The sequence below is a fragment of the Nothobranchius furzeri genome, chromosome 12, assembly GCF_043380555.1.
Source record: "Nothobranchius furzeri strain GRZ-AD chromosome 12, NfurGRZ-RIMD1, whole genome shotgun sequence".
Classification (NCBI taxonomy): domain Eukaryota; kingdom Metazoa; phylum Chordata; class Actinopteri; order Cyprinodontiformes; family Nothobranchiidae; genus Nothobranchius; species Nothobranchius furzeri.
Genome location: NC_091752.1, coordinates 33,460,197 through 33,484,801, shown reverse-complemented (window position 1 = coordinate 33,484,801; position 24,605 = coordinate 33,460,197). Strand labels below are relative to the sequence as shown.

Genomic DNA, 24,605 nt, shown 5'->3' with positions numbered 1-24,605 from the left:
GCATTTGGTCGCTGAGCAAACGTGCTGTGAGCCATTTCCACCCATGGCGATGTAATAAGTTTGTTTACAAATGGTGCATTTTTTAAACATTTCGCAAGGAGAAACTGCCCTGTTTGCTTGAGGCCTGAAAACAGGTGTTTTGTGAGTTTGAAAACATATTACATTTTGGCATATTCGATTACAATCAGAACATGTGATGAGAGACGTTTCTGTCCGTTTGCATAAATCGGTATTACACACGCGACAGAACCATTTACAATGATGTCCGTTCATGTTATTATAAGGGGAAAAGCACCCAGAACAAAAATATTTGGCTCCTAAGAAACCTTTAATATTTTTTATGCCGTAATAATGTTGATTCAGTAGCAAAATGAACAACGGATTTGACCGATCGCTAAAATCTGTTTCAAATTTAGAAATGATTCTGTCGGATCTGTAAAAAATGATTATTTTTCTTTGAACAATATTTTCAAATCGAATCACGTCGCTAAATGAAATGGTTGATTGCTCCTGAAGCCCTGCCTGTTGATGAATATTTTTAGCCACATTCAATAATTCTGTATCTCTCGCTGAGGGATTTAAGAGTCCGGCTATGCTTAGCGCAAAACACAACGGCTGATTGGCCTCTGGAGGGCAAATGAGATGGTTTCGTTTTTTATTGACTAATTCGTGATCCAGAATGGTTTCGATTTTTCGTTTCCCGCCGCCAGAAGGGTTATTTATCACCTGCAGTCTGAAATTAAATTCGTTGTCGGCCTCTAATGCTTCATTTGATTGGACTAACAGATCCAGTAAATACTGAAGCTGATTTAACATATTTGATCCGTCATAATTAAAATTAACGTGGTGCGTCGTGTGTAAAGTATTAATTTCAAACTGTACTCTATCATTGGGACGTGCGATCTGGCTTCCTCTTTCAGCAAACCTGCTTAATATTTCCATCAGATTAATATAAAACTCGGCTGGGTCGTTGATTGCTTGAAAAGACACTCTCTCTCTAATTTCACGCTGGTTAAAAGCTGCGTTTACGCTCCCTCCGATCTGCCGTTGTTCTGTTTGTCTCAAAATTTCATCTACAGCTTGTGGAGATGGCTCATCTGAATTTGCTAGTATTTGATCGATCTCGTTTACGCGCTGCTGGTGTTCTATTTGTCTGAAAATTTCGTTTATTGCTTCTGATGAAGGTGGATCTGAATTTGCTAGAATTTGATCGACCTCGTTTGAAACGGCTTGGGATGCTAAAATCTCACTATCTGAAGCTAATTCATCTACTTCACTCAGTCCGCTTACATCAAACCAGTCAGTTAACACCAAATTATCGGCCTCCTCCTCTGAGGGATTTTGGCTGGCTAAAATTCTATCTAATAATTCATCATCTACGTTTAATTCATCATCTACTTCAAACAAATCTGAAAGGTCATCAAACCAATTTTCACTCATGATACAAAATACATTAAAAACCTACTAAAAATGAAGAAAAAAATCTGCGTCCTCCTTTACAGAGCCAGAACTTGTTGCACCACATCCACCAGGCCGGAGTTCACTTGTAGGAGCAGGTAGCCCATTTTCATCCTGTTTAATCGCTGAAGTGGCGTAAATCTGCCCCGCTTCTTCTTCTTCAATCGTTTTTCTGATGAAAAAATAAATAAAAATAAATAAAATGAACGAGCTTTTAAATAAATTATATATATATAAATTTAACTTACTCTGTACAGGTGCAGGAGGTGGGGCGTTCTCTTCCTCTTCATCTGAAAGGATAAAAAGCATCATATTTTTTACTTCAAAATTTAATATACGCTGCGGAGCGGTTTTGTGAAACAGCTTACCGGCTGGCTGCTCAGGAGCACGTTCAGCGGTTTCAGAGTCGCTGTCGGATTGATCTGAAAGAATAAAAACAAGGAAAAATATGAACGAATCATCTTTGAAGTAAATAACCACCTTTTTATATATATCTTACCCTGTGCAGGAGAAGGGGGAGGAGGAGGAGGAGGTGTGGGCAGAGATATTGAAGCGGCTGTCGGATGTTGTTCTGAAAGGATAAAAACAACGGTAAATGTGAACGAGTCATCTTTGACTTATTAATCAGTTGTTTTTTATCGTTACCATCCGTCTGCGCAGTAGAAGGGGGTGGAGGTGGTGGGGGCTGAGATATTGGGGGTGCGTAGGCCGTCGGCCGTTGCTCTGGAGAATAAAAACGATAAATATGAACGACACATCTTTGATTAATTAATCACTATTTTTACCAGCTTCGAGGATCGTCTGTGGTGTGATGGTCCTGTAACGAACAGCTTTCGCGTTCGCTTGTGATCTGACGGTCTGGCTGGGCTGATTCGAATGTAAGACGGTTCGGCTGGTGGATGGAGGCATGGTTGGGTAAAAGTTATCACTTCCGGGGTAAGGTTGAACCCCCTCCTTTTCTGTAAAATGAGATATTTCTCAGCTGAAGAAAAGAACGTTACGTATATATTTATAAAATCCACTCACTCAGATTGTCGACCGCACGGTTAATTTTAGACAAATCATCCAGGTGAAAAGGTACCGGTGTTTTACAAGTTAATTCCTCTATAGGAATTTCTTCCCACTCGTCGTCCGATATGACAATAGCGTCTGAAAATAAAGATGTTAAACCAGAAAGAGAAAAAAAAGATTTGCGTCTTAAGTTAAAAACTTACCCGTCATCTTAGCTTGTTACACCTCAAATCACGACTCCGAAAATGCGCTTTACATTTTATACCGCTGTTTAAAAAAATCTTGAATAGAAAACGGTTGCGATTGGTCGGAAAAAAAATGTTTATAAACAATACAGTCATTTGCTTTGTTGTATAAGTAGACAAATGATTGAATGGCTGATTAGAGTTGGTAACCCATAGAGAGTCAGACATTTTCTGAAAGGTGTGTGTGTGTGTGTGTGTGTGTGTGTGTGTGTGTGTGTGTGTGTGTGTGTGTTTAACTCGTATCCATTGCTTCTTCAAAACTCCCCAGAGCATAAATAAAAAAACCTTTACGATCCAAAAAATAATACCGGACCGGTTTTGTACCGGACATTTCTTCCTGAAATCGGTTATGTTTCCTTAATAATGGATAAAATGTAGCAGCTCCTTCACTCGTGTGTAAATCCGTTTACGACATGCATGTGCCTTAGTTTAACTATTCTGAGAGGTAAGACATTAAATGTTTGATAAAGAAGGTACGTCTGCTCTGAGACTTTACTAATCCACCCCTCCCAAAAAAACAAACCTCATAAACAGCTTTTTATTTAATTCAGCTGTTATAGGTCCTACAAAAAGGATCAAACCTTTCTCTAAGGCAGGAAGCAATGTGTGTGTGTGTGTGTGTGTGTGTGTGTGTGTGTGTGTGTGTGTGTGTGTGTGTGTGTGTGTGTGATTGACAGTGAAAATAAAAAGTCACAAAATGTGACACTAAAGGCAGGAGGCGATGGTTAAGCTTTCACTGCTGATGATGACGAACCAAAGATGCTGTTCACCTAAATAGCTCTTTGAAACAATAGCATGTCATTTGCTTTTGTGTGTTGTCGATTCAGCCAGTTCTTTGTTTTAAAACTTTCCCGCCACCTGCAAAAAAAAGGAAGTCAATTGCTTTGTCAGAAGTCGCCGGCCGTGCCAGCTTGGTTAGAATGAACTTTAAGAAAGCTCAACAGATCTTTGTTGACCAACTTCCTGGCACTCTTTCAAACAAACCCACCTGCAGAACAATACAGAGTCATTTGCTTTGTGAGTTGTCGACTAAGCGTCATGCTGAGGTAAGGATCAACTTTTATTCTTATAGGCTTGAGTATGCAGGGTGCTTTACAATAGAACCATAAATGGTTTAGGATGGTAAACCATTGCTTTTGTGAAGTGAGAGAAATGTCTGAATGGTGTTTAGAGTTGGTAAACCAGAGAGAGTCAGACATTTTCTGAAAGGGGGAAGTGCTTTAAGTGTGTGTGTGTGTGTGTGTGTGTGTGTGTGTGTGTGTGTATGTGTGTGTGTGTGTGTGTGTGTGTGTGTGTGTGCTTACAGCCATTAATTTGATGTGCTGCTGGACAGAGAGTTTTACACAATAGTTTTAGTTCTGGTCAAAAAGTGTCAGTGAGCTGCATGTAAATATTTACACATTTAAACACAAAGTTTAAGACTGAACATACGAAATCCAATGTGAACATCTGCCAGATGGCTGAGTCTCGAGAGCAAGCAAGCAGACCCACCCCATTCTACAGTCAGATTCTTTAACTTTGAGGAGACCTGCAACCATTTCATAAGTACTTGACCAGCGTGTGGGGCTGTCATTCACAACAGTTAGGCCGCACTCATCCACTGTCAGTGAGCCATGTCATGTTTGATATAAAAAGTCCACGAGGTTAGACTGATATGGTGTGCCAGTAAGGGCTGGTTGGTGCTTCATGCATCTCCTCGTGGTTCATCATTTTTTCTTAGAGCTTGGCTTTTCACCATTCGGACAGATCTGAGCTTTTAAAGAGTTATCCACTATAGGAATACACTCAGAAGGGAGGGGGCTGTGGGAACCACTGGGGTAACACAATAAGAAACTTCACGCACCATTACACACATTAGCCTATGACGTGGGGGATCATGGACATATGGACGCTCAACAATACGCCATTGATGATGCGGCGTGGGGGGTCTAGGCCATCTGGACGATCAACAATACACATGTCCATTTGATTAATGATACGGAAGGGGGGGGCATGGATTGAACAATACACCTGTCCATTTGATTAATGATAGGAAAGGGGGGCAAGGTCAAGGGTCAAAATGAACAATAGGACTGAAAGGTCAAAAAGGTCAAAGAACAATAGACCTGTCAAAATGTTTGACGAAAGGTATCTTATTATGTCTCTCATATTTATGGAGATGCAATTTCATTTTCCAACAGGACTTGGCACCTGCACGCATGGCCAAAGCTACCAGTACCTGGTTTAAGGACCATGTTATTCCTGGCCTAGCCTCCATTGATGGCTCTCGGTTGTGGGGCGGGTTCTACCATTGTCTTTCAATCGATCGCTGCATGCTGCTGGACAATGAACAATGTGATATACTCACCGCAACGAATGTCTGTAAATGATGCAGTCCGCAATTGAAGAAGGTGAAAAGACATAATTTTTTCTAAAAAAAATAACTTAAATGCATCTATCTGCTCCTGATTCTAATAAATCCTTAGTCCAGATAGTCCTAAATTGATGTAAAAGCCATTTCAAACTAGCTGTCACCATCTTGTTCCTCTATGTTGCATCATCCCACCCACCAGACGAACAGAGGGTCCTGATCGGCCCACAAAGTGGATAAAGCGCTGTGATTGGTCCACAAAGGATTGAAACCCTTATAGAGAGCTGTAATTGGCCAGCCAGAATGCTGCTAGGGGCTGCAGAGGCTCCAATGGAGCGTTCCTAGACCAAACTTTGCAAGGCTAATCCTTGTCCTTGATTGGCCAGGAAACTCACCTGACCTTAACTCCATAGAAAATCTATGGGGTATTGTGAAGAGGAAGGTGCACCAGACCCAACAATTCTTAAGAGTTGAAGGCCATTATCAGAGCACCATGTATGAGCAGCTGAGCACTGCAAACAGGCTGATCAACTCCAGGCCAAACGGACCTCAACTAACTATTGAGTGTTGTACATATTCATACTTTTCAGTTGGCCAACATTTCTAAAAGTGATTTTTTTTTGCATTGCTCTTAATTGATATTCAAATGTTCTGAGTTACTGAATTAGGGATTTCATCATCAAAATTTCAAAACAGTTAATATTTAAAATATCAATCTGTGCGTATTGAATTAATCTAAATATAAAAGTTTCACTTTTTGAAATGAGTTATTGAAATAAATCAACTTTGTCATGATATTCTAATTTTAAGACCAGAACCTGTTTTTCAAACTTAACATCAAAATAAGCAGACGACAAAAAGTCATTTGAAAGAATAAATTTAGTAAAGATTTTACATTCTAATTTACATTTTTGACACCATAACCACACATATAAAACACGCGGCGTAATTCTTTATGTTGAAAAATAAATACACTTTTAATGTACAGTTGCAATTACTAGCACATGTCTATAGTAAAAATACTACACAAGGTTTAAATTCTTTATGTCATATTTGGTCAAAAAGGAAAACCTAGGCAGGTATAAATGTATAAACAGAAGTTCTGTTGACACGCAAAATAAAATTCCAGTACTGTGCAACGCAGTGACAGAGAGGGACACAGCCACGTTCAAACATTGTATGCAAGATTTAAAAGAAATAAGCATATCTTTGTGTCTGGTTTCATCTACAGGAGGTTCAATCTGTGCATGCCAGAAAAACCACAACCACAAAAATGAGGTATTAGAATAATGCCCAGGGTTCAATCTCCTGAGTCAAAACCCAGAAACCTGATTCCCGTGTCACGAAACAAAAAGCTCTCCTTCTACAGTGATGAGATGACAAGCTTTGAAACTTAAAAGACCACTCACTATATTTAATTATAGCTTCACAGAAGAAAAAGATCTTGGATTTCTCATGATGTCATAAATGAATTAAGCCTATAATACAGAAATACAAAAGTGAGAGTGTGGGCTAGTTTCTACTGACCAAGCTGCACTCAGAAACTGATATGCAAAAAGAAATCTGAGTCACAAAACATTACATCTGTGTCACTGATTGTACACTTGTGAATTTTAATTAATAAAAAGATGCATTATTCATATATCGACTGTAACTGAATTAACTAGTACAGTTTTAATTCCACCAACACAAAACAAAACATATTATCTGAAGTAAGCAGAGGCCTGGGCTTTTATTGGATTATTAAAATGATGAGGAGTTGTGCTCTTTTAGCATTGAAAAAATACCCAACAGCTCAATAATCATCTGTTTCATTGATTTTTTGTGCAATCACAGAACTAAGAAGGCGGACACAGCTGCCAAAAAGCTAAACAAGCATTTTCTTTTCAACAAAACAGGCACATTCATCTAAAATGTCTCCTCCTCTACACTCATCGTTCCTCTTCAGCATCCTCACCTCTTCATTTCCAACATACATGACCTTCTAACGTAACATCCTAACACTTTCTTAAAGCGGCAGTGTGTCGTTTTACCTTTAATCTCTGGAAATATCCATCAAAATGTTGTTGAAAATGAATAAAATGATGTCCAGTCCTTGGAAATAACAGTGGCTTTGTGACATAACCATAAAATCTGTCTACTGTCTTTGGAGGACGCCATATTAGACGCCATTTTTCCTTCTGGCCGGCTCAGGGTCCTGCTCCTTTAAATGACGTCACACTAGATGATTGGCTGGATATACGACTTCACGACGTTCGAAAACATTTAGGTTGTAAGAAACACAAATTTAATAACAAAACTGCTAAACTCTTTCCAAAACCTATGTGAAAAAACAGAATTGAAAAAAGATGCAATATATTTTGGCCGAATGGTATTGCCGTATTATGATGACGTCATCAGCAGGCGCAAGACCCTGAGCAGTTTCGGAAACTATAGCGCCAAAAAAAAAAAAAAAGAAACGCAATCGGCATTGCATTCTCTTGATGGAAGGTCAGAGTATTCATTTCATTCAGCCAAACACTTGACTTATTACACATTAGAGATTCTTTAGTGATTTGTTTACCCACATGGTGTGTGTAATTTCTAGCAGTGCCCTTTCTCACAAAATCTTCCCTTTTCCTAGCCTTTCTACCTATTTGTTCTCTGGGATCCAGACGCCTTCTGGAGATTTTAAATAAAACTACCTTCCCTTTACATTTCTCTCAGATTTAGGAGAGAATTGATTCTTCCTCTCAAACAGCAGTCTGACTCGATGCTTCCTGACACGCAGCAGAGGAGCAGCTGGTGAAAGCACAGATTGATTCTGTTTGTTATTTTCCACAGCTCTGGACAATTTTACTCTAGGCGGACGGTCACTTCTAGGATGAGGGGTTACTTCACAGGAAGTGGCGTGTCTCTTAACCTCTGTTGATCACATTGTTTTCAGAATGGCTTTTAATGAGCTTTGCAATGATGTGCACTAGATAATAAGTCCTGCTGTAGCGATACCTGAGCCAGATTTCACACACAAAAAGCATTTACAAAGTCTCACATGGCTTTTTAATCCCGTAACATCGTTTAGCACAAGTCTACGAGGTCCGGTAGGTCTTGATGATATCTTTGATTGTCCTTCTGCAGATGGGGCAGCACGCATTGGCCATCTTCTTGAGTTTGAGGCCACATCTGTAGCAGAGACACATGTGTCCACAGGCATAAAGGACGGTGTCCACCGCATTCTCGTAGCAAATGGTGCATTCGTCACTCCATGAGCCGGAGCAGGATGGGAAGGTGGGGGACTCGGGGTGGCTTGAAAATGGAGAGCTTGGGGTTGTACCTGATGAGGTGAGAGAAAACATGAAAAAGTAGATTTTCTCTTCCTCTCTTTAGCTAACGAAGCTTCAGGGCCACTTTATGAAAAATCTCAATACAACTGACGTAAATACTTCTGAGATCGTCGAAGAACACAACACCTGACTGCTGATTGTACCAGGAGAATAAATGTCATTTATAAAAAAAAATCATAAATAAGTTTGGGCACTTTTAGGCTAAATTTCTGTTAATGTGAACTATTTTATAAATTTTATATAATAAATGAATGACTTAAACTGAGCATACACTCATTATTTTATAAGATCTACTATGGTCACACCCAAATGAATGAATGCCTTGTGAGTACAAAGCACTTCTGTTTTCTGTGCTTCTGTTTCCGGGAGAACACGTTAGTCATGGGAGTTGGGGATAGAAAGCAGCAAGATTTGGAGTCTTACTCATATTCAAGATATGCAAATATCTTGCCTCTGATTGGCTAACAGAGATGCAACTCTTCCACTGCCTTTGCTCTTCTTTCGTGGGTAAAATAATTAAACCATGATGTCTTATTTCCGCAAATCACACAAGCCTGAATGTGTTCCACCATGTTTTGGAGTTGCTAATGCTAATGGTTAGCTTCTACTAACAGAGATACACTCTGTTCTCTCCTGGCTGCAAACAACAAACAGCCTACCCCGGTCACGAACCAAGACAAGTGAGTTCATAAAGTCAAAATTCACAAAGCGACGTAGATCTGTGTGACTTTTTCTGACCCGACCATTTCCTTATCCATTTTCTTCTGGCAGCTAATAGGTGTAGAAGACTATTTTCAAGTTCAACATGTGAAACTCAGCGTTGCTGATCGTATTTCAGAATGAACATTCTCATCTTGAAGGATGAAAGTGAATATTTGAGCAATCTACATTTGAAGTCGCTTTTAAAATGCATCACAGCTCCAAAATGCACAGATTAAACCACCAGTCTGCAAACTGCAACACTCCAGTAAATAGCTGTGAGAGTTATGAAAGTAGATGTATCAAATCCTTCATATGACTTTTGCCAGAAGCTATACAAAGCCACTGCAGAGACCAAAGACCTTCGTGTGGCCCCAGTTACTGACCAGACTTAATCAATGCTTCCTGTAGCTATGAAAACAAGAGATTTTTCTCATTTCTCCTCATTTCACCTCCACTTTAGCAACATTCTTGGACTGTCTTGCATCACACAGCTTTTATTAAAATTTTATCCACAGATATTTGAAGGTGTTTACACTGGAAAACTTTAGAAGTAAAGATTAGAAAAGAATTTTGTGGATTTTTAGTGGGTGGACAAACCTGCTGAGGAAGAAAACAGCGTGTTGTAGTTGGAGTTAAGGCTTGCATTGAGGTTGATTTTCATAGAAGAGTTGAGGGTGGACTCAGAGCTGCTGCTGTTAAGGATTGTTGGGGTGTTGGGTGTACACGACGGGGAGCTGGGCACCGATGGGCCTCGATAGTCAGCATGCAGAGATGAGCCTGTGATAGATTTAACACACCTGGGTTAACACAATCTTCTTTATAGATGATTAAAACTTAGTTTTACAAGAGAAAAAGAAAAGATAGATAAAAATTTGTGTCACTAGCATCTTGAAGTAGAGCAAAGTAGACAATTGGTTTATCTAACCGCCTCATTCTGTCCCTATTTCTTTTTCACACACATTAAATCAGTTCTATCACGAAGCAGATCACTATAGTGAGCCCACTGAGTGTGCTTGTGTGTGTGGGTGTAAGAGTGAGTCACGAGCCCATGAGGCCCTCCTCCCTTCCTTCCTCCTTCCTGAATCCATGATCCCTCTGGGTGAGGAACAAAACACTTCCACAAGACTATCTGCTGTCTGTCCCATACGATCCATCCCTAACTGCACCTCCTAACCACCAGCGCAAGCATCACTTCTCATACTGGCAGCTCATCTCTCCTCAGACACAAACAATCAGACCCATTTCCACAGACGGACAAATTCTGATCTTCTCTGCCTGACTGGAAAGCAGCATTGTTGTCTACACATTGTCCTTTGCAGAGATATAGCTGCACAGCCAGACCAGCTGTTTACTTGGCACTAAACATGCTAGATTAACTGATATCGGCACCTTTCATCTTTTGCAACAATTTGATAATCGGAAGAGTTCTGCAAGACAGCGTGGGCCTCCCTCCCACAAAAACAGAAAGATGAGATGAGATGCATTATCAGTTCTTTCCTTAGAGCACTTCAACCAGTGTATTTGCAGTTTCAGCTCATAGAAACAACTTACAGAAGCTTTTTATGCAACAACCAGATTCCTACTAAAGGTCAGCAAAAATAGTTTATATGAATACAAGTCTTTTGGTAGTGCTTTGGTCTTCACGGTGCTGAGATTAAAGACAATATCACTTTATTTAGACACACCTTTACAGATGACTATTGATTCTACCATTTTATCATGGAAATAGATGTGCATGTATATATAAAAAAGCAGAAAGAGGCCTTGCATTATCAATCTGTAATGACCTTTTTTGTCCACCTTGAGCTAAGTAAATGTATTGGTGAACTCTTAATAGGCCAGAATGGATAACCTCCATGTCTATGCACGTACGCTTTCATCAAGGGCACTTTTCATCTTCTCTTGCTGGCTGTGTGACCATGGATGCTTTTAGCTATATGCAGAAGGTGGGGATGACTTGTCTTTCAGATATGTTTGTAGGGGCTTTGAGCTTTCCCTTAGAATTATGTAGCTTTCAACTTTACCCAAAAAATAAATAAATAACTAAACAAACTGTTTATCTGCACTGTTAGCATCAGAGTTTGCATTGATCTGACATTTTTTATTTGTTTTTTTTTTTCAGTTGTTAGCTGTGCTTCCATATTTTTTCCTACAAATTGTTTTTTTTTTTAGTTATTTATTTAACGTAAAACATTGGGTTTAAACTAACATTTCAATGTTTTTAATGGCCTTTTATCTGGGTCGTGACAAACTCGGGGCTTGTCCGGGATTTTACCTAAAGTCTACTTGTTTGTCTGTGTATAGATTAATAGGAAAACATAGATTTATCCTAAATCTTTGTGCACTTGGGACATTTCTGAAATAAGACTGAGGATTACTCTTAATGACTTATCATCAAACAGCATTTTTGTAGCAGCTCAGCCGCATTAGCAATGTCAAACAGTCCCAGTAAACTTTACGCAGAACTCTGCTGCAGCTCTTCTCTTTCAAATCAAACCCAACCTTTCAACTTGTTTGCATTCATGGTTTCCATGGTGTTATTTCCCGAATGTAACGTTACAGACTGCCTTTTATCTGTTAAAATGTAACTTCAGTTTAGTTTTCCACTTGAGCCCTTTTCTGGTTTTTACTCTATGAGGCCAGCAAACACGATCCGTCTTGTCTCTCCAGAGCTCAAGACACTCAGGAAAAGGTTGTGTGCTGGAGCAGTTCACTATTAACCTGGGTCAAGACCATCAGACCACATACAAGATTGATTACTGGATGGACTATTGGAACACTCCAGGAATAAGGTCTGTCACCTATTTATAGACACTGGCACACATCAAATGAAAGTTTGTAGTAAAACTGAACGCTTGGTCAATCAGTGCAGTTAATTTGATTAAAACAATGCTCAATGAGTAAGTGGCAAAGATGAGTGTATAAATAATTATGAAATGTATCCGTTAGTTAAAAGGTTAATTCTTAAAGTAAGAACATAATTTAAGCTGTGGACTGTGAAAACAAGGGTTACCTTAAACAGTGGAATCTTTGCAGAGTCAAGTTTGGCATTTTTCAGTGGTTTGGACTTTAAATGGATCCCAATTCCATATTTGGACACTTGATCAGCTGCTGCTTCACATAAGTTTGGACTTTAAATGGATCCCAATTCCATATTTGGGCACTTGATCAGCTGCTGCTTCACATAAATCAACCATAACATTATGACTACTTCAAAGGTTTCTTTTTTTGGCTGTTAAAACCTGTTAAAGCAGCTTGACTAGTCAACCTGCGAACCCAAAGCAAATAAGGGATTTTACCAGTAGGTCATTTGGGTCAAAAGGATCATTGGGTAGGTTTCCTATAAACTGGGTTTGCTTTTCACAAATTCCATCTGCTTAGTATTTGTAATCTAGGCACTGCAGACCAGGGGCGGCGTTAGGCCCGGCTACTTGGGCTGAAGCCCCGGATCTTTCATGATAAGCCCCGGATCTAAATCGTGGAAGTAACATGCAGTACCAAAGTCCAACAGAGAGAGCGCAGCTGGCAGTAGTTTGTAAAGTCCCATTTAGTCTCCGCATTTGACCCATCCCCTGGGGGAGCGGTGAGTTGCAGACACGCCGCGCTCGGGAACTATTTGGTGGTTTAACCCCCCAATCCAACCCCTTAATGCTGGGTCCCATTTTTCTCAAAAGCTTTGGTATGAGCCGACCAGGAGTCGAACCCCTGAGCTCCCGATCTCAGGGCAGACTCTCTACCACTAGGTCACTCAGTCGGTATACAGCCTGCCCGAGCCTCCACCACTGAAGAAAAGCCCTTCAGCAGCTGGCTTCTTGTACAGTCTCTGTCTGAAACGCATGAGTGAAGATGGACATAAGGACGTTTTTTTAGACCAAAAGTACAACGACAGAACCCCAGCTCTGATGAGACTGGTGTTGACTCAGGTTTGTGAGTCTTATTTGAAAATATTTGTTGTGCTGCTGGTTTGCCTAAAGTTAGCTTACTATCAGGTAAAGTTGTTGGAGAAAGAAGGGAATATTTACTATCATCTCACACTAAACACTAACAGGAACAATACTCTGCCCTGAATATGCTGAATATGTAGCTTCAGATTAAACATTATGTGGTACAAGATATATATATATGATGTTGACTAGTGCGTGTCACATGTGTGCGCGCATGCTTGTTTGTGTGCGCGTGCGCGCGCGCGTGTGTGTGCGCGTGTGTGTTAAGCCCCGGATCTTCTTCAGTCCTAAATCCGCCCCTGCTGCAGACTCTTTCGAGGCTCTGTCAAGCAGCTCCTGACGCCCAGCTGAGAAGCAACAGAGTATTGTGGGAGAGTGCTGTTGCCCTGTAGGTGGTGTGATTGGTCTTTAGAAATGTTTAAGTGGGTAACAAGTGACATAGTCACACCCATATGAATGTAAAGATGCATGTTTCTCCCAGAAGAACATTGTTTTGTAGCCCCATTTGCAGTATCACCTGTCCATGGTAATAAAGCAGCAGCAGAATAGTGCATACATGTATCCATAGCAGCTTTAAAACAACTGCTGAGAATACAAAAAAGTGAACAAATGATCCTCGAAAGCTGAGGAGTTGCATGACTTCTGTAGGCCATTACTGATTCTAAATATATCAGATGAAATGTTTAAATCTTGGTTTCTAGGATAACACAGACAAAATGACCAAGTGACAGCAACAGACTCCCATCTGTTGCACTTCACAGGCTTGACAGCATCTTGCCATGACAAACTGTCACTTGCCTCAGTGGTTAGATGTCTCCATGGTAACTTGTGGCATGCAGCTGCAGCGAGTGTGGGTGAGCACAGACGCCACAAATGCATCCCCCACGACTGGAATGGGTAATGACTCGAGGAACGTACCCCAGAGAATCAGTATGGGGGTAAACGAGGAACGAAAAGCAAAGGATGAAGAAAAAAGGAATGAGACGATCAGAGACCACTGGTACAGGAAGTAGGTGTGGGTGGAAAACCTAGCTTCTCAAATCTCCATGCAATTAAATTTTAATAATGCATTATGAGGTCATCATAAGAGGCTATCACAGGCTCCCTCCTGACACATAATGCTGGCTGCTGGGAGCCCACGCGTGACAGAAATAACTTCCTTAGTTACCGGTCTCACTGCATGGAAGAGTGGAGGGAGAGCAGAGCATCGAGAAAAGATTTACCAAAGAAAATTAGGAAAATTGATCAATAATAAGTGCATTTTAACCTGCGGCAAAGTTCATCTCAAATTATAGATTTGAGGAGCTATCTGAGCTGCTGGGACAGATTCAATAATGGCTAAGCTAGCAAAACAAAGGCTGGTTGGAGGAAATTAGTTTTCAAGGATTTAAGATGAATGTTGTCTTCAGTGATGGTAAACAAATAGAAAATCTTCCCAATCATTCCTCTGGCAGATTCAAACAAATCTGTTAACCCTGAGTTAAACTAAATATTTCAAACCTGATGTTTGTTTTTTAAAACCCACAGTTTTACATTTAAAAAAGTAATTTGGGACGGACAATTTGTCCAAAAATCTCTGAAGATTTTATGTTTATTATTTTCTCAATTTCTAATCAAATCACACAAACATCCAGCTGCGCTATTGTTGTGTGAAATCTGCTGGAACATAACCAAACTAGCGCATGGTTCTGAGTCTGAGAGTTAACATATATAGGCAAATTTCTGGATGAAATTCTAATTACTAGCTGACATATGCATGGATAAAAAGTCAGAAAAGCACTGGGATATATTTCAGGATTTGACGAGAGTGCAAATGCAGTCTCCAAAGATTGTACAAGGATCAAGGCCTGCATTAGTTTTGAATTAAAAGCTACAGATGAAGTCTTTTGTAGATCTGTGGAAGACACACAGATTTATACAATGAAAACTATCCCCACTGTTAATAAAGCTAAATTTAATTCAAATTTAATCAAACACCTTGCTTTGACTTTTATTTCCCTTCGATGTGAAAACAAGCAGAACGTAAAGCCTAACCTGAGATTTAATATGAACTATTAAGTCCTTACTAGTGGATGCAATCACTACGATGAGCATTTTCTGGACAGGTTACAAAAATAGTCCATAACAGGCAAAAGAAGCATCTTATGAATTATTATGAGCTCTGAAAGTACCTGCCACATAATTATTATAGAAAGAGAATGAAGACTGCTTGAATGTACCTAAAATCCTGAGTTGTGTGATGGTGCTGGGCAGACAGATGAACATCCAGAGAGGCCTGGAGTTATCCACACACAGCTGCATTCCAGCACTGATTCCATTATGGCTCATCGTGACCTCCCCCTCTGCATTCATCACAAAGCCCAAAATATCTCCACTCTGAAGTGGCACCGCCACCCTACACATGGCCCAGAATTCCTTGCGATCAACCAGGGACTCTGGGTTGGATGGGAGATCACAGGGCCTCAAGGTGGACGGGTCACAGGACGTCACACCATGAGAAAGAGAACCAGCTCGGGTGACTCCTGCCTTCACCTTCACAAACACGGTTTCTGAGCATTGCACTGCACGGTTGGTGAACACCAGGGTCCTCTCATCACCACGGTGATCCAACCGTGCCACCGTGTGCTTGTCCAGCATGGTGACATGGAGGCCGTGCACCGTGTGAAACTGAAGATCGGTGTCTAGGTGGCTGGGCAGTTGTGAGCACTGCTGGGAGTTGTGAGAGTTCTGGGGAACATGGCAGGAGGAAGAGCTTATGCGCTGCAGCTGTTCTTCCTCTTCATCATCTTCCTCTAGGTGCAACTCTTGTGGCTGCAGACTGAGGTCACACAGGCTGATGGAGAGGCGAGGGTCATGACTGTTCCGCCGGACGGGGGCCTGGTGGGTGGCAGCAAAGGAACGAGGACGCAGACAGTCCAGAGGGACCATCTCACTGTCTATTAAAAGATATTAAAACACAAACATAAAAACAAAATGTTAAAGACATATTATGACTTTTCAAAAGTTATAATAGTCCTATGATCTAAACATAACACGTTTGACAGTTTTTTGCACCAAAGACCACTCACATGAAGCCATTCCAGCAGTTTAGACATTTTCAGTACCTTCCAGAATGAGTCAGTTTCAGGGCTCTTTCACTTTATGAAAACAAACAGAAGCTGGCCAAGCCCACCCACCCCCCAAACCCTAACCCTATAGGCTGCTATAGGCTGAGAAGCTCTGATATTCGGGAGGGGCTTGGAGTAGAGCTGCTGCTCTCCTCTAGGTGAGAGATGGCTCTATTCTAATTTTGTTATTGTGACATCACAAACAGACTTTCTGAAATGACTTGTTTTAGGCATTCAATTTCAAAAACCAAACACTGACAGAAAACAGACAGATGTTTATTTTCCATGTTTGAATTGTATATAGAAGCAGTAGAGACCCACATGGCAACACAGAAGGATGCAAGAGCTAAGATTTTCACAATATGTCCTTTTAAACAATTAATTGTTTTTTCTTTCTTTTTTAAGTATGCATTTCATTAATAGTTCTAATTTTATATTTATCAAATTGCACTGAACAAAACTGTTTAGTTTTATATTGTGTTGGCTCATTCATCACACCTGCCACTGTAAATAAGAAGTAGCTTCTGACTTTTTAAATTTTCAATCTGAGGCATCTCTGTACCAAGGATTGCTCTCCAAGCAGACGAAATAATCCGTCAACATGCTTAGAAACATTGCAGAACTGTAAATGGGGGCCAACTGTAGCTGCAGGCCTATTCCTACATCATAAAAAATACATAACAGGTTTATGTAACATTGAAGGAATAAAAGATACAGACCTAACTCTTCATTTATTCCTCCTGGTCATGTAATAACGAGCCATATTTTTCTTTTATTATCATTAACAGTAGATTTATAATTGAGTCATTTTTGTTAATTTGAACAAGGCCAGTTTAAATTCAGCTTTTGTCAAGGACTGAACGTGTTTATGTAGTATATGTATATACAGTATGGCGAGTTTCAGATACCTGCTATGTGCTGCCACAATTCCTAAGTGTTTACATACTGTAACAAACTGTGGCAGCAGCAGTGACTTCATGGACCTCTGTGCAATGTTAAGATTCTCTGTTATGCGTCTGGATGTTTAAGTCAGCTACTTTCCGACAGTTGTGAAGGAAAGGCATTCTAAATATCACCTCGCGTGTCTTTGTCTTTGCTGCACTGAACCCCTTTCACAAAAAGCCATATGATAATACCCCCTCACTGTAAAAAGTTGTCACGCGGGCACCACCCGTGCCAGTGAGAGCACTAAAAGAGAACGTGCTCTCCATGCTCACAAACAGATCTACATTGTGGCACGCTTAGGGACTCGGTGCCAAAATTAGCCTGATTGGACATCTGAGATGAGTGGGGAGGCAGGGGAGGAGGATGAGGGTGAGTGACATGATGGCTCTCAGCCTCGGCCCGCTTTGGGCTTCCCCTATGTGAAGTGGATGAAGAATAAGAATAAGCCGGGAGAAGATTAGATGAATAATAGCGCCGGGCGGACACTTGAGGCAAAGGGCATACCTCACCAAGCTCCTCTTTTATCACCCAAAGACAGCACATCTCCAGCCAAGCGCTGATAAACTGCTTGAACTTAATTACTTCCTCTGTCAAGAGTGTGCACAAGCAGCCATGAGGCTCTTATTATTAGCAGCCTTATCATCTTCAAGGCAAAGTTAGCCGACGCTGGGATACAAGAGATCATTTCTATTCTTGCTTTTACGGATGCCTAAAGTGTACGGTTTCTGTTTCTCAGAGCTGCGCAGCAGTCGGAGAGGAAGAGCAACGTTAAGTGAAAATTTCAACCTATTGTGGAAAGATGCATTAAAGTTGAAAAGGGGCAAGACAAAGGATAAACATTTGGGAGTTGTATAAATATGTATGCTTCTTTCTGGGTTTGGTCTCAAAAGGAGCCTCGATAGTTTCACATGTTTGGCAAATAAATAAAAAATAAAGACCCTGAAGTCTCTCAGTGAGAATGAGATATGTTTTCAGAAAAGAAAAACTAAAAACTGAATATTTAGAATACTTTCTTTCAGGAAATCATTTCATCCATAAACAGGAATCCTAATGAGAAAGCATCTTTTATTATGTAAAGTGTTGACTGTATTAAAGTTGAAGCAAAGTAAAAAGTCCTGCAGTACGTCTCAGAGATTTTCATTGGGGTTAAGATCTGGGCTCTATGGGAGTTCATATGTAAAAATCTCGTCTCGTGTTTCAAACCATGTTTAACGATCTGAGCTCGAAGCATGCCGGCTAGTCACTCCATGTCACATGGTTGATTAATCCAGTGAAAACTTATACCTAAGGGTTTTCCAGGATTAATTGATAAAATATATGTCAGTTTCCAATTTTTTTTTACATTTTTTTGATAGGTGGTTAATGAAGGCTGTCTGATATGTGCTGTATGACCGATGTCAGTGCTTGGTCCACATTGCCAGTAGTAGGTCGAGCTCGCTTCCAGTGAGAGTTGGACTCCGCCAAGTATGCCCTTTGTCACCGATTCTGTTGATAACTTTTATGGACAGCATTTCTAGGCACAGCCAAGGTGTTTGGTGGCCTAAGGATTCAGTCTCTGCTTTTTGCAGATGATGTGGTCCTGTTGGCTTCATCAGAACGTGATCTAGGGCTCTCACTGGAGCAGTTCACAGCTGAGTGTGAAGTGGATGAGAATCAGCTCCTCTAAATCAGAGACCTTTGGTCTTGAGTCCAAAAAGGGTAGAATGCCGAGTATTCTGTCATCAGAAGTCTGGTGGACTACTGGCGGTTGCGAGTGGGGCCCCTTGGAGGTCTTGGCGGCAGCCATGGGTCACTGCCTGACAGCTGCGTTGCCCCTGGGCGGGTCTGGGTGGGGGGCCTGGGGGCTCAGGGTGTTGGGGTGGCCGACCCCGTGTGGGGATCTGGGCGGGGCCTTGGGGGTCGGGTCCTGACATGTACGCTGCCAGGAAGAAGGCAGGAACATGCAGCAGTGCCTGGCCTGGGTTCAGGGGCCTCGGGTAGACCTAGGCTCCTCTGCTGTCCCATCACAGGGGAGGGGGAGGTCCAGGAGGAGGAGGACCCAACCTTACCTGGATGTCCTATGTCTTATATATATTCTGGAAGTTGTGCAAAGGCAGGGATGGGCATAGATATTCTGCTGGGGTGGGGCTGGGTTGGTGCCCTCGGACTCCGTGAGGCTCTGTAATGCTGCTGCTTTGGGCCCTGGCAGGATGGGCTGGGGTCTCCATGCCCTGGGCGGCAATTTGACAACAGAGGTGCCTATTGGGGCCAGTGGGGGAGCTGGCTCCCTGGAGGGCTAAGCCCAACCAGCCGTTCCTCCCCATCCCCGCATATTTCTCTCCTCCTGCTCCCTCACATCATCACACAAACATGCACATGGACCTTGGGGGGTGGACAAGTCAGAGAGTGCGGGTATGGACCCCATCTCCGCATTCCTGTGGCAACCTGCCCCCCAATTTTATTTGCACCTTATACACTTCCACCGACGGCAATCCACGCAAACACACACTTAGGGCCTTGGGAGTGAGCACATTCAACGGCACTTGGCAGGGGGATTTCTCAGCCTCCTCCCGAGTGCCAGTGCTCACTTCCAATTTTAAACTGCACTTAGACACAGAGGGCTGTGAGTGCAAGTGGGGTGGTGCGGTGTCATCTGCTGGCATAGGCCAGACAATGCCCGCACTGCCCGCTCACCACAGCCATGGAATACACCTCATTAACACACAACACTATATTGGAGCAGGTGGAGGGAGACAAGGGGTCTTAGCACACCTCTGTTGTCGCTTGGCTTCCAGGGGCTGGAGGCTAGGAGGGAGATCTGGCCGTCTGGTTGGGGTCTGGGGTGGTGGGTTGCTGTGCTCAGCGTTGGGCGGGGGAGCCTGCTCATCAGCACCCCAGCAGAAAGGGTCAAACTCTGGTAACTGGTGATGGTTGTACCCCATGTGCAGCAGTACCGGGACTAGAGTGAATAAGGTGTGTATGGGGATGAGTGGATGTCCGGCGTGCATTTTTGTACGTCTTTGGTTGTATGTGCATGTGTGAGCATGAGGGAGGGAGTGTGTGACTGTGTTTGTGTATGACTGTATATGTCAGGTGGGGCATTTGACTCCTCCCCTCTCCTGGGACTTCTTTTGATGATAGAGATCTTTGTCTCTCCTCCCCCTGCCACACCTGGTGTGGGGTGTGGTGCCTTGGTCTGCCTGAGTGTTCGGGGCTCCCGGGTCAGGGGGTTTAAGATTTTTGGCGTCAGCCTGATCAATCCCGGTGGCGGCCTGGTAGGGTCTGGGTCCCTGGGCTCAGCTGGGTCCCTGGGCTCAGCTGGGTCCCCGGCGGGGGGTGTTCGCCCCGGTTCCCGGGTCGCTGGGTCCCGGGCTCGGCTGGCTAGGGGGTGGGAGGCTGCGGGCGGGCCTGAGGGCTTGCCGCTGATGTCTCCCGGGACTCTGCCGGCTGCTGGTTGTGACCCCCGGGGCGATCCTCTGTGCCTCTTGAGGGGGGCGGGGGCCTTTCTGGTTGCAGTCTCCTTGGGGTTCCTGTGTTCTGGGGCAGCGCCTGGATCTCTGGGACTTGGAGCTCTCCCCGTCTTCTACGCATCTTTGGGGGGCAGATCTGTGGTCCCTCACACTCTCTATTTGACGCTCCTGTAGATAAACCTTACATAAACAAGCGCGTGTACACACACAGGTGCTCACATGGTGCTGTCAAAAGTATGGGCACGTTCAACACATGTCTTAAGACTATGGTGGGCACTTAATGCATTGTGATTTATTATCGTGTGACTGTTCAGTTAAACAATGCTGATTATGTATTTCTTCTTCAAGTTGATGCAGTGACAGCTTGATCTTGTTGTATTGTTGTTGTGTCCCTTTTTTTTTTTGCTTTTTTTCTTGTCTCTTTCTGCAGGTCTAGAAGCAAACTCTTGTTCATTTTTTGTTCATTTTTGTGACTAATAATATTATAATATTTACACACATACCAGACTGACATTACAAGGTCAATAGTTAACCTTTGCTACATTTTGTATTAGCAACTTGACTATGAGAGAAAATTTGTCCACAGACTCTTACTGGATAGAATCAACACACTAACAAAACCATAAATGACAGTCAGAAAAAGATTAGTGCACCCAAAAGACAAGATATCAGCAGATAAAAAATGTGGCGTCATTATCAATACCATGCAAACTCTGTAATAAAACATACATAGGAGAAACGGTCGCCAACTCAACACATCCAACAATAGAATATCAAAGACAGTGCGTGAGGGAAACAAGTCGAAGACACAAGAGCAACAAAGCAAGAAGCAGAAAGTACAATAAAGAAATCAGCCATTACAGACCGCTGCACAAGGTAAAATCATACAGTGGACTGAGAGCGCAAGGATCATAAACACAGAACAACTAAACTACAAAAGATGGATCAAAGAAGCGATAGAAATAAGGAGACGTGGACACAAAACCATGAAAAGAGATGAGAATTACCGTTGGATCATGCATGGGACAGTGTCATCGACACTGTCCTCTGCTGCCCGCGGATAAATGGAAATGATGCCACCAACACTGGCTAACTCTGATGATGCTAGAGTTACTAAGCCGAAACATGTAAGATAAAAAACAAGTTTTTACTAAGCTGTGTAAAAAAAGAACAAAGTAATGGATTCTGAAGTTACACACAGAACGAATGTACAAAAAAAGGTAAATCTTTCTTTGAAAATGGCTTTGAGAGATAATAGACTTCATCCAATCTGGAAAAACTGCTTTCAGAGAAGTATTAGCTATTATAGTATAAGCTATTTATAAACAGATGATGACCAATCAAAGTTTAGAAACCTGGAGACTAGGCGGTTTTGGCTTGCTTTTAGCACCCCATAGTGTCTGTTTATAGAACTGAAAGCCAAACTTATCTCCTTGGTGTGCGTTCGTCACACCTTCATTTACTCAGCCTTCCTAACCCTGGTTTTACACTGAGAGCATCAGCGACGCGGAACGTCAGCGGAATGTCACTGCTTCAAATAGAATCCATTATAGTCTATGGACAATTTCAAACCAGCAGCGACGCAACAATTTCCAGGTGAGTCTCAGAAGTGTCACGCCGCGCCACACCGCTAAAGATAGGATTGGGTTCTATTTTTGCTGCGAGCCGCCTCTGAGACGCGTCATTTTCCGCAGTTAACATAGGGCTAGACAGGAAAATCCCACACTGTTTCAGTGTAAAATACCCGGTTAATTACAAAACAAAAGTACTGCACCAGTACAATTTCATATGAAGTTTACATGTGGCCCAACAGCTTATTTACAAACAGCATCGTTCCAGAAGTGCAGCAGTGTGTTTTTCATGGCTTTAATGCTGGCAGTGGAGAGGAACAACATCATATATGACATCAAACAGCGATATGAAATGTGATTTCCTTCTTTTTGGTTTAATGGCAGATTGCATGAACAAACAGTGGCCTGAAGTCTTGAGGGATCTTGCATTCTCGCGAGTCCAGCGAACAACACAGCGTGGAAGCCGTGCTGCTGCCAAGACTCTCTCAGTGTGATAAGGACTGCTTTGAAGTTCGCAAGTAAACCGTTTCGCGCTGCTGATGTGTGAAACCAGGGTTAGTGTCTACAGGAGGGATTTATCACTAAATTAAACAAATCAGCTGTGCTCATGATCCAAAACATACAGGAAATTTGTTGGAAGAAGACTGCAGCACCAGGTATGTCACCTCAATTTTTTTTAAGTCCCGAAAGAGCGGCCCACCAGTCTGAAGTTGTAAGTGGGATTTTCTGGCCACAGGGGGCGATAGGGGCTGGGTGGCCTTTCATTAACCCTGTAAAGGGTCATTTTAGCTCATACTGGCTCAAGAATTAAAAATATGAAAAAGTAGCAAAGTATCACTTTAAAAATGACTCATGGCACAGCAAGACCTTAACATGGTTTGCATTTCTTCCATATCCCATTTACAAATACATGAAGTAGCACTGGGTGTGTGTGTGTGTGTGTGTGTGTGTGTGTGTGTGTGTGTGTGTGTGTGTGTGTGTGTGTGCGTGTGTGTGTGCGTGTGTGTGTGTGTCTGTGAGTGTGTGTGTGTGTGTGCACTGTAAAAGTGTGTTTGGAGATTGACTCTATGTATAGACGGGGTGTCCTGGACTCTGTCTACTGAGAGTGAATGAAGTCATCTGTTATCAGAGAAGTAGCTCTGGGGGTCTTTGCCCCCAAAAGGAAACAATGGGAATACATTGAAAATGGATTCTGCAGAGGAAGCAGACTATGACCTATGAGATCAAGAATATTGGAAGTCATGTGGCAAGTTTGTGGGCTTTAGTGAAAAAGAAATATATCAAAACAATGAAAAACGAGTGATCTAAGAACCCTTTTCAGTAAATGTCAGTGGAGAAAGACTCAATAAACAGGCCAGTGTAGGTCAAAGGTCACTTCATGCACTCTCATACAGCCTAAGCTGTTTTTGGTGATTTTAGACTGCATCCATCAATGAGGTGTCAGAATCTGATTCTAATTATATTATATATTTATCTCAATGTTTTGTGACATCTGCAAAAATACTGTAGATGGACACATTTTTTCAATCACACACACACACACACACACACACACACGCACACACACGCACGCACACGCACACACACACACACACACACACACACACACACGCATACACACACACACACACACACATACACACACACACACACTCATAAAAGAGCACACATTTTCATTTTCACTGGAGCTGAAATCAGTTCATCTGCAAGTGATTAACTTCCTCTCCAAAGGTTTCCCCCTGTACAGTTCAGCTTCCAAGATCCAAACCTGACAGGCTCCATTACAATTTCTATTTGGATTTTCTGCTAATTTTTTGGATTCCACGTGGACCAGTTAAATTACAGCTGAGGCCTAATGGTCTGTCCAGCCACTTTTATTTTTGTTCCACAAATCAAATGAATTTCAAGCCTGGAGATCACCAGAAACACCTGTATACATGTTGACAAGTGTTGGGTCAAAGGTTGTTAGGGCCTTCCACTGTTTTATAACAGAACATAATGTACTCAGAAATGATCAGAAAGGAGGTTTAGTTTAGGACTAAGCCTTAACTACTATTAAAATGTCACCTTTACCCGACTTACCAGTTTATATCAGAAGTAAAATCTGCCTTCAGAAACCCTGAACAGACCTCCTGCTCTGTTAGCTCACTTGTTTAGGAGTATGAATAAATGAAATAACAGACAAAGCCATAATAAAATCTAACAAATAATCCAAAATAGCAATGTGATAAAAAAAAAGTAAAAAAATAAAAAAGAAACAAGCAAACAACTCATGTAGTCTGACCCCTACTTCAAACTGGAGGCATCAGCATCATGGGACGGTTTACTCGCAAGCTTCGCTGCGTGGCAGTACACACCGGGAGAATCCCAGCCACAGAGCGGCTTCTCTGCCGGGATTCTCGCTGCACACGCAAGACCACTAAATCCCTCAAGACTTCAAAGGTCACGGTTTGTTTATGCATTCACTATTAAACCAAACACAAGGAAATCACGTTTGATA

The 24,605-nt window shown here is 42.1% G+C and overlaps 1 protein-coding gene across 1 annotated transcript in view; it reads right to left on the bottom strand.

Moving 5' to 3' along the window:
• Positions 1-7,984: 7,984 nt before the first annotated feature.
• LOC107376004 (E3 ubiquitin-protein ligase NEURL1) overlaps positions 7,985-24,605 on the bottom strand; it is a 49,993-nt gene continuing 33,372 nt past the window's right edge. The window contains exons 4-6 of the mRNA XM_015944876.3: positions 15,253-15,969; positions 9,687-9,866; positions 7,985-8,377 (exon numbers count right to left, since the gene is read on the bottom strand). Coding sequence (XP_015800362.3) covers positions 8,133-8,377; positions 9,687-9,866; positions 15,253-15,969 — 1,142 coding nt within the window. The 3' untranslated portion in view covers positions 7,985-8,132. The remainder of the gene's footprint in view (positions 8,378-9,686; positions 9,867-15,252; positions 15,970-24,605) is intronic.